Raw genomic sequence first — 9,312 nt, 5'->3', positions numbered from 1 at the left:
CTAAAGGACCCCATAGTTTCACTAAGAAGAACAACTGACCATTTCTCCAGAAAATCCATTAAAGTAAACTATAATGCTGCTTCTTACGTTCTAATGCAGTCTCCTCCGGCCGATCATTTCATCGTCCAGCTAATGCAAGGACGGCATCAGCTTCCGGGAGAGGGAAACAAACAATTTTTTAAGTATATGGAGCACGTCGACAAACATTACAGCTAGTCCTGTAGATGAAGCCATCGATGATAGGAAGCCAGTAGAGCACGTGCATGCTGCAAGCCAGTTAGACCGCGAGGATCCGGCAGAGGATCCCCAGGCACAAACTTGAATGGGAAATTATCTCATCGGATATGCTTCTATGTTATTTTCTATATATTTAGATAATAGATATATGCTCCATGCTGCAAATATTGTATTTTTAAATGAGTTCACATTTTAAATGTGATGTGGGTGTGCCAACTACTCATGTCGCATTAATATTATTGTCTTTCTTGAATCATGATTAAGTACAATTTTTTATGCAATTTTTTTTTTAATTTAGGTTTTATTTGGGATAATTTTTTAATATTTTTTGAAATAATTTTTAGTATAAAATTTTCTTGAAAGCTTTTAAGAAGCAGCGGCAAAAGCTGCCACAAACGAAGCCTTTGGGATTGTTTGGTTTGCTATGAAAGTATTGGTGTTTGGTTTGAAGTAAAAGGAATTCACCTTTTAGTTCAAATCCGGTGCATTTGGAATTCCTCTAATCTAGGCGATTTCCAAATACATGGAAACTCACCTCCATTGCCACCATCACTTGTTGCTGCCCGTCGATCATCGTCGACTGCCACCGACCATCGTTAGCCATAGCCGGCTGCCGCCGCCCGCCAGCTGTCGGCCACTGTCTGCCTCACCAGCCGCCACCATTTTGAACTTACATTGCATCCAATTTACTTCAAGCCAAACTAAAAAAGTAAAAACTTACATTTATTTTACGGTCATCTAAACAATTACAAAATATTTCAAATGCACAACATTCCTTTTTCAGCCAACCGAACAGCTCCTAAATAATACTTAAGAATATGAATTGAAAATTTTCAATATAATTTCAAGGGTTAAATGTCATCCACATTTTATGTTTATGGACAAGTGAGCATTTCGATGAGATGAATCTAACATACTAAATATCACATAATTTTTTGATCGTTAAAGGCATTATGACAATCTAAAAAAAATTATAGGTATTCATTTAAATTGTTCCGTGGAGTGTCCTTGTTCAAGGTGAAACTTATCATGACGCCACTCTCAAAATCTATATATAGATATGCTTTTATTCATTTAAGAAATATCCAAAGGAGATAATTCTAACACTTGGAGAATTTTAGAGCTCCATACACTATCCACGATGCATGGTGTCATTTTTTATTGTCGACTGACCATAACATCTATCGTCAACTATTCTAAAAGTCTATTGTTCGCATCAACGAGCATTAATGTCAATCATCAATTGTCCAAGAGGTCTAGCATTGACTATAACAGTGTCAGTCATCAACTGACATTGATGTTCAACCTTCATTCCTGTCCTCCTTTGCCTGTCTATCGTAGCTCGTTATTGACTAATATGTACCATCACTTGTTGCTTTCACAATTTAACAACTTTTTTTATCTCCTTCATCAAAGAACCATTAAATATTTCATATTTTATAATCATGCCTTTCCTAATAATAAGAAAATGAAGAACCACAAAAAAAACATTTCTCTTACATAGTTGAACTATCCAATTGAGTTAGATCATGCTAATTTTCTCTTTCTTTTTGTTTCAAAGTAAAAGAAATTTGCTCTTCTTATAAACTATAATTTACTTATTTATATGCATGCAATGCAAAATTTGTATTTGATGCTAAACTGATAAAATTTATCAGATTCAAATTTAATAGCTAAAATCACAAAGATATATTAAATTAATAATACTTAGAATAAAACTAAATAAAAAAGATTATACTGGAAACAACTTTACATTTAACTCTACAACCTTTCAACATAAATATCTTATATCTATATTTGCATAAAAAACTAATTTATATATGATAAAATAATTATTCAAAATTATAAATCTTATATCATAAAAATATTGGGAAGGAGATAAATGCCATCTGCAAATTCTTTGATTTAATTATAGATTTTAAAATTAAATATTCATAAAATTTAAATTAATATGATTTTTTAAATAAATACAAAAGATTCTAACTGAAACGCATTTAAACCAAAAGAACCCGCTTTTGGGCCGAATGGTTGAACCCGGTTGAGAGGGGTCGATAGGTGCGGTTCCGTATAGGGTCAAACCGGTCTGGGATATTATGAAGAGTGGGGCCAAAGTGAACCAAGCTCATTTATCATTACCATCCTCCGTTAAATTTGTCTCCCAAATCTGGACACAGCAGAGCACGTACTGCGCCCGTTTCGGCTGCTGATGGTGTCCAAAAGTAAAAAACCAACGCTTTTGGACTTGGCTCTCCGGCCGCGGCGGATTAGACAAGGCATCAGAACTTTCGCCGGTCGTGGCCGCCCTTTCTCTCTGCTTTCATGAGATTCTTTCCTTGCTGCTTTAAATTCTATGTATGCATTTATTTTATTTATTTCGAATCGATTGGCTGCAGACCGTCCGATCACTCGGATTGTTTGTTTGATTCTTTCGATTGATTTGAACAGAGTCATTCAACTATTTCGAAGCGATTGATCCTTAGGCCTGCGTTTTAAGAGGCGCCATTAATGCGTTTGAGATGGGAGAAGGAGTTGAAGGAGAGGAACTGCCCAGCCTTCTTCTTCAAACTTATCTCTGTTGCTTCCTAACGGTCGCTGTGGAATAGGTACGATGCCGTTCTCTTTTGCTAGGGTTTTTTTTGTTGATTTAGTTCCATGGGTATGGGTCTGGTTTTAGCTTTTTGAGGGGAAGGAAACGGGTAGCCTAGAACGCCGTGCCTCCCGCTCGTGTCTGTCGTTCGTCTGCGTGCTGCTGGCTTTGCCGCGGCCATGTGGTTGTGATCTCGAGGCGATTCAGCTGCATCGCTTCCTCCTCTCTCTCTCTCTCTCTCCCACTTTCTCTCTTGTGCTTTGTTTTTTTTTTCTATTTACTCCGTGAGGTGGGAGTGCGAATGGGCGTGCTTTCGTTTTTTTTTTTTTTATAATTTCGTTTGCTCTGTGCTTTTCGGTTTATATTACTCCCGTTGTTTCTCTCGTTTCTGATGCTCGGAGATCGACTGTTTCGTATGCTTGGAATTTACCGAACCAACGCGAACTAGCTGGGATTGTTGTCTGGATTGCATGGAATTCGAGGTAGGGGTTGCAGGAATGGCCGCTTAGTTTTTCTGTTCCCCGTTGATTCTTGCAGTTTCTGTTTTTATATTTTTTTTCTTAAACATTAAGTGTGCAGAACAGAATTTTTGTAAAATGTTTTAAAATTTTCATTTATTGCCCATCGTTATGTGTGTGTGTGACTTTATGGTAGTTGAGTTTACTTTCTTATGAGATCAAGGATTTTTTTAACCTAATTAATATAAATTCACACACATCACATATATATAAATTTTGAAATCAAAATCTCTTAATTGGATAGTCAAAACTCTCAACCAAGATCAAGATGAGCTGCCTGAGATCAAATCTAGGGTTCTAATCGCTTGAAAAAACAATAATAAGTTTCTTATTTTGGAGTTTTCTTTCTAACCCCTTTATACCTGTGTATCTGTTCGCTTGCCCCTTTTTTAATATTTGATTTGATTTCTGGAAGTAATAGGGAGAGTAGATGTGGCTCGAGGAGATGCTCTGGAAGGAAAGAAGCCTTTTTTTTAGAAGTATTTTTCCGATTTCATGAAAAGACTTGTATTTGAATAAGGACAATGGGGCGTCGCTTTTTTCATGAGTGGAGGTTAATTGAGCCCTGCTGCTCTACTTATTCTGATTGTTTTTGTATTTACAAAGTTCAGAAGTACATTAGCTCTCTTTTATGTTTTCGAAGAGGTTTTCTTCTCAACGCAAATAGGAAGTGCTTTTTACTTTTTGCGTTTTGTCTTCTTTTTTTCGTGAGTTTGGTCTTTCCTTTTGTTCTACTTCCACTAGGTGATTCATGAGGTCTTCTCTGTACACTGTTGAATATATAGAGAATTTGCTATTTGTTTTGCAATTTAGGAGATCCATTGCAGAGTTTTTGGTCTCTGGTTCTTTTCTTTTTTTCTTTTTTAATTTTTTCCTGATCTACTTTAAGTCGCTTTATTTTTGTATTATCAAAGTTGTACTTTTCTTTATGATTGTCACTGTTGTGTTGTCATCCATTTAAATTCATCCTTACTGCCATTTTTTTTTTTGCAGTTAAACTTTTGTGGTGTGAAGAAGAAGACGAGGTCTAAGAGGCTTTACTGGCATGCAAAATCACGGTTTTTCCTCAGATCCAGATGGTTTGGGTTCCTCAATGGTGAATGATTGGAAGTTTGGAAGTATTTCTTAGTAAAAATGCAGATGTCCAATGTGGACGGAGAAGTCTTCTTTGACTCACTGGACAACAATAGGAATTCGGTTGACTCTATATCTTCTTTTTTCTCCGTAGATGAAGACCTTGAAACTAACCTCAGAATTTTAGATCCTCAATTCTGGACTAGCGACATGATGTCCGTTAGTGAAAGAAGAAAAAATTTTGCGCGCTTGATGGGTTTTGATGAGTTTGTTTCTTCTCAGGAAGTATGCTCTCTTGATCCAACAGAGCCTTTAAGTGATATCTCTGCAGATCAGATTGAGCTGGAGAGACTTTCGGAAAGTAGTGGTGCTGCGTTGAATTCTTTCTCAACAACTAATGATGGGGGTGTAGGAGATTCTCTTTGTTGCATAAGGGATCTGGATAGTGGAAAAAAGTTTACTGTTCACGATACAGGAGAAAATGGTCTGTCTGCTTTGATCAGAGAAGCTGGTTCAGGAAAATTTTTGACGTTGAAGGACTTTGAGAAGTTACTTGGACTATCTTGTCATGTTCTTAAGCTGATGCAGAGAGAGCAAGCTTTTGGAGATAAATATGGTCAAGGCTTCTCAGGAAGTAAGAAACCGCTTAGCAGCTGGTGGAGAAGGTTTATCTCTAAGAGACCTACTGCAGGCTTCTGTAAGAATGAAGTTTCCATTAAAAATTCTCAAGTACCTCGACCTATGACAACTAAGGTTCAGCAACATCGGAAAAGTTGTAGAGAGCTCACGGCATTGTTTACTGGGCAAGAAATCAAAGCTCACAAGGGCTTGATTAGAACCATGAAATTTAGTCCGTCGGGATGCTACATTGCCAGTGGTGGTGAAGATTGTGTTGTTCGGATCTGGCAGATCAGGGAATTGGAAGCTTTTTGCAAATGCTCCATTGCTGATGGCTCTGCTAAATTTATTGGTAAAGTTGATAGTAGCAAATCCTTAACTGGAAGGAAGGGTTCTGACTCTGCGCCGATTGTTATTCCAAAGAAGGGTTTTAGGATCATGGAAACTCCACTTCAAGAATTTCATGGACATACTAGTGACATCCTTGACCTTTCGTGGTCTAATTCTAACGTAAGCCATTTTTTTATCTTCATTGAAATCTTCATGGACATACTAGTCACATTTTCTTATTATTTTATTCTTGATTATTGAGATTTGATCAAAAAAAAATATCATATGAAAAGGTTGGAGTAGCTCCCATGGAAGATAGGATTAGAGAGAGTTGTCTTAGATGATTTGGTCACATTAAACGGAGGCCTTCCGATGACCAAAGTTGAGGTATTAGATTTGACTTGTGTTAAGAAAGGTAGAGGTAGAGCTAAAAAGACTTGGTTAGAAAATATTAGAAACGATCTTTTTTTTATTAGATTTAAATGATAATTTAACTTTTAACATGACACAATGGCGAAAAAGAATTCATGTAGTCGACCCCACGTAGTGGGACAAATGCTTGATGTTGTTGTTGTATCTTATTTATCTTCTCGAGTCTATTTGCATATGATATTTTTATGGCTGAGGTTGTAATATCTTGTTGCAAAGTATCTATCAAAATTTTTATTAGTTTTTATTTTTTTTCTTGCAGTGTCTTCTTACGTCTTCCATGGACAAAACTGTGCGAATGTGGAAAGTTGGTTTTGATGGATGCCTTAAAATTTTTCAGCACAATGATTATGGTAATTTGTAAACTTTGAACATGTCATATACTATTTTTCATATGGATTTATATCTTTTAATGCAGATGAGCTTAGATTTATTTTCATTTTGGTTTCATTTGGGACAGCTTTCTTACTATTTCTTAAAGCAGCTTTTTAGTACAAAAAAATTAATTTTTATACTAAAATACTGTTTTAAGAAGTAGTAAGAAAGCCGTCCCAAACGAAGTTATCATATAATATCATGTTTTTGCAATTTAAATATCATGACCTTTCGTTGTTTGAGGATTTTCTATTTTCTCATATGCCTCTTTGTAAATATATATGCTCCTTTCCTAAAATTTAGGCTTCGTTTGGGGCAGCTTTTTTACTACTTCTTAAAGCAGCTTTCTAGTAAAAAAATTTAATTTTATACTAAAAAGTTGTTTTAAAAAACAGTAAGAAAGTCGTCCCAAACAAAGCCTTAATTTATAATTTGGCTTGGTTGTTAGGATTTAATCTTGAGTTTAGGCTTTGGTACAAGATATCCCCCTAGCAGGCTAGCACCATAGTTTATTCTTGTGTAATAGAAATGATAAGAAATATTTATCTTTTTTTTTTTCTATGAAAGTATTATTCAACCAGTGCAATCTCTCAAGTTGTTTTTGAATTTTCCAATGGAAATCAGTGACTTGCATTCAGTTCAATCCTGTTGATGAAAGATACTTCATCAGTGGCTCTATAGATGGAAAGGTTCGCATTTGGAGTGTCTCTGAAAGTCAGGTGGTTGATTGGGCTGACATTCGTGATATCGTTACTTCTTTGTGCTATCGACCAGATGGAAAGGTTGCTTTCTAGCAAGCATTTCTCTGTTGAAATTCTTTGTGACAATTTATAATGCTATTATCTACTTATGATCTAATACTTTCTAATTCTCTTTTTTTGTTACAGGGATTTGTTGTTGGCTCCATTAATGGAAATTGCCGCTTTTATGTCTACTCTGGTATTGTACATTTTAAATGCAGCGTTTTGTTTTTTTTCCTTTATTTCATAGTTGCCTTCTTTTTTAGTGCATGCCAAATACTAGCTGTTGATCAATTTGTTAAATCCCTGTGTACAGGTAATAGCATCAGATTGGATACACAATTCTGCATTGAGGGTAAGAGAAAATCTGCTGGAAAGCGAATTACTGCACTGCAGGTGAGAAATCTGAGGGCATTCTCATCCTCCACATCGCCTGGGAAAATTATTAGATTTGGACACCGGACATAGAGATAAGTCCGGACATCCACTAAAAATTTGACATGTGGATTGCACTTTAGTTGCGTTTTTTTTTGTGCGCTTTAGTTCCGCATCACCTGCGCTTTTTTACTGAGCTTTACTTGCGTTTTAGTTTTTGATTTCGGTGTGCTTGGCTTAAAGTTCCTCGGACACATTAAACATATTGAATATCCACGTGTCCACTCCACGTGCCAATATTTTATTGACGTCTAGACGTATCTCTACGTCCGGTGTCCGGAACTAATAATTTTCCCATCGCCAGACAAGTATTAACATAACTTTGCTATCATTGCAGTTCTCTCCTGAAAACCCAGATAAGGTGATGATTACCTCAGCAGATTCCAGAGTTAGAATCTTCGATGGGCTTGGTGTTGTCCACAATTTCAAAGGTGATAATTTATATTCTCTGACATGTTTGATTGGAGCTTGAACTGTAAAAAAATTTATACTTTCAACCAGTGGAAAATTTTATTTTATTTTCGTTTTCAGCTTGAGCTTGAACTAGAGCTTCTTCTAAAATATTCTACAGGTCTTCGGCAGACAAAGAGTCATCTATCCGCTTCATTTACTTCGGATGGACGGTACATAGTATCTGTAGGCGAAGACTCTAATGTCTACGTATGGAATTGTGATTTGTTGAGCAAACCATCTTCCAAAGAAGCCAAATCAATTCGCTCCTTTGAACTCTTCTTTTCTGAAGGGGTATCAGTTGCAGTTCCATGGCCTAAAATGGAGCACAGAACAGCTCCTTGCACCAATGGGCTTCTCCTTCCCTCACCACCTCTTAAAATTTTGGAGCCTTCAACATGGCTATGGGATTCAGATTGTCTGTATTTAGGCTCCTGGCTCTTCAGCGAGGGTGTATCACGCGTTGGACCGGAAGAGAAACTTCCTAAATCACCTCAGACTTTATCAAATTCAGATAATCTCAATAATGTCAATGCGAAGAATGAAATAGTCTATCGTTATCCACAGCTTACTTCTCTTGCAGCCATCTGGAGCTTAGTGATTGTTACAGCCAGCACTGATGGGCGCATCAGATCTTTCCATAATTATGGACTACCTGTATTGTTGTAGCAGATAAAAGAAGTTTTTTGCTTTCTCTATGGCCTGTCGTGGGTCCATTTTTCTGTGCATTGGAAGCTTTTTTTCTGTCTACAGAGCAGAGCATCACATGAGATCTCTGCAACTGCCTCATTTCTTCTGATGCTAACATTTCCAAGAAAGATGACCAGGAAATTGTCCATTGTAGATGAAAATAATCCAGTCAAAGAAATTGTTTGTTGAGTGACGTTCATTTGGAAAGAAACAGGGAAGTGCGTAAGCTTTTTGAGATGTTTTTGGAGGAATGATTTGTTACTCTGTTGAGTAAACATGGACGATCCATTAGAAACAAGTGAGTTTTAGCCTTTGGCGTCCAATTCATATTAATGAGATATGTTGATTCTACTGTTACTGCTATTGATTGCTACTGTATCTTCCTGTGGAAATGCGAACCATTTGACTGCGTGGCTGTTTCTCGTTTCTCGCTTCTCGCGGTGCAGAGATCTGTGCAGAAACAACAGGAAGACGGTGAAGACGCTATGATTCTCCTTTCATTTCATTATTGTTATTCAAAGTGCTCAAAGTAGCCCATTTAGGCTTAGTTTGGGACGACTTTCTTCTTGCTCTTGTAGTTTTCTAGCACAAAAATTTAAATTTTTATATTTAAAAGCTGCTTTAAAAAGCAGTAAGAAAGCCATCTCAAACTAAACATTAATTAGTTTTTATATTAAATGGAAATTTAAAGCACAATTAATTTATTAAACAAAAAATTCTCAAAATTAAGATTATTCGGGTATGGTTAATTTAGCTGAAACTATCATATTGCCTAAATTGAATCTCAGTCATACAAAATTGATCCAAAATTGTCTGTCTTATTGTAATT

The 9,312-nt window shown here is 36.3% G+C and overlaps 1 protein-coding gene across 3 annotated transcripts; it reads left to right on the top strand.

Annotated features, from left to right (window-relative positions):
* The first annotated feature begins 2,392 nt into the window (after positions 1-2,392).
* On the top strand, positions 2,393-8,846 carry LOC110100049 (WD repeat-containing protein 44). 3 transcript variants are annotated; one of them, XM_020827437.2, is made up of 9 exons: positions 2,393-2,589; positions 2,683-2,840; positions 4,336-5,544; positions 6,056-6,146; positions 6,793-6,950; positions 7,056-7,107; positions 7,225-7,304; positions 7,681-7,774; positions 7,915-8,846. In XM_020827437.2, the coding sequence occupies exons 3-9, from the start codon at positions 4,477-4,479 to the stop codon at positions 8,460-8,462; spliced, it is 2,091 nt and encodes a 696-aa protein (XP_020683096.1). In that variant the 5' UTR covers positions 2,393-2,589; positions 2,683-2,840; positions 4,336-4,476; the 3' UTR covers positions 8,463-8,846. The 3 variants fall into 3 exon arrangements, with proteins under 3 accessions (XP_020683096.1, XP_020683095.1, XP_028553575.1); XM_020827436.2 differs by having other exon boundaries at positions 2,393-2,840; XM_028697742.1 differs by lacking the exons at positions 2,393-2,589; positions 2,683-2,840 and adding an exon at positions 3,175-3,306.
* Positions 8,847-9,312: the final 466 nt, after the last annotated feature.

Source organism: Dendrobium catenatum, unplaced genomic scaffold, assembly GCF_001605985.2.
Source record: "Dendrobium catenatum unplaced genomic scaffold, ASM160598v2 fragScaff_scaffold_993, whole genome shotgun sequence".
Taxonomy (NCBI): Eukaryota; Viridiplantae; Streptophyta; class Magnoliopsida; order Asparagales; family Orchidaceae; genus Dendrobium; species Dendrobium catenatum.
The sequence above is the reverse complement of the archived record's forward strand: the minus strand, read 5'-3'. Positions and strand labels throughout refer to the sequence as shown.

Coding starts and splice junctions, on each gene's coding strand:
- LOC110100049 (XM_020827437.2), top strand. CDS start 4,477: ATGCAGATGTCCAATGTGGACGGAGAAGTCTTCTTTGACTCACTGGAC. Junction 5,545..6,055: donor TTTCGTGGTCTAATTCTAAC/GTAAGCCATTTT, acceptor TTTTTCTTGCAG/TGTCTTCTTACGTCTTCCAT. Junction 7,775..7,914: donor TGTTGTCCACAATTTCAAAG/GTGATAATTTAT, acceptor AATATTCTACAG/GTCTTCGGCAGACAAAGAGT.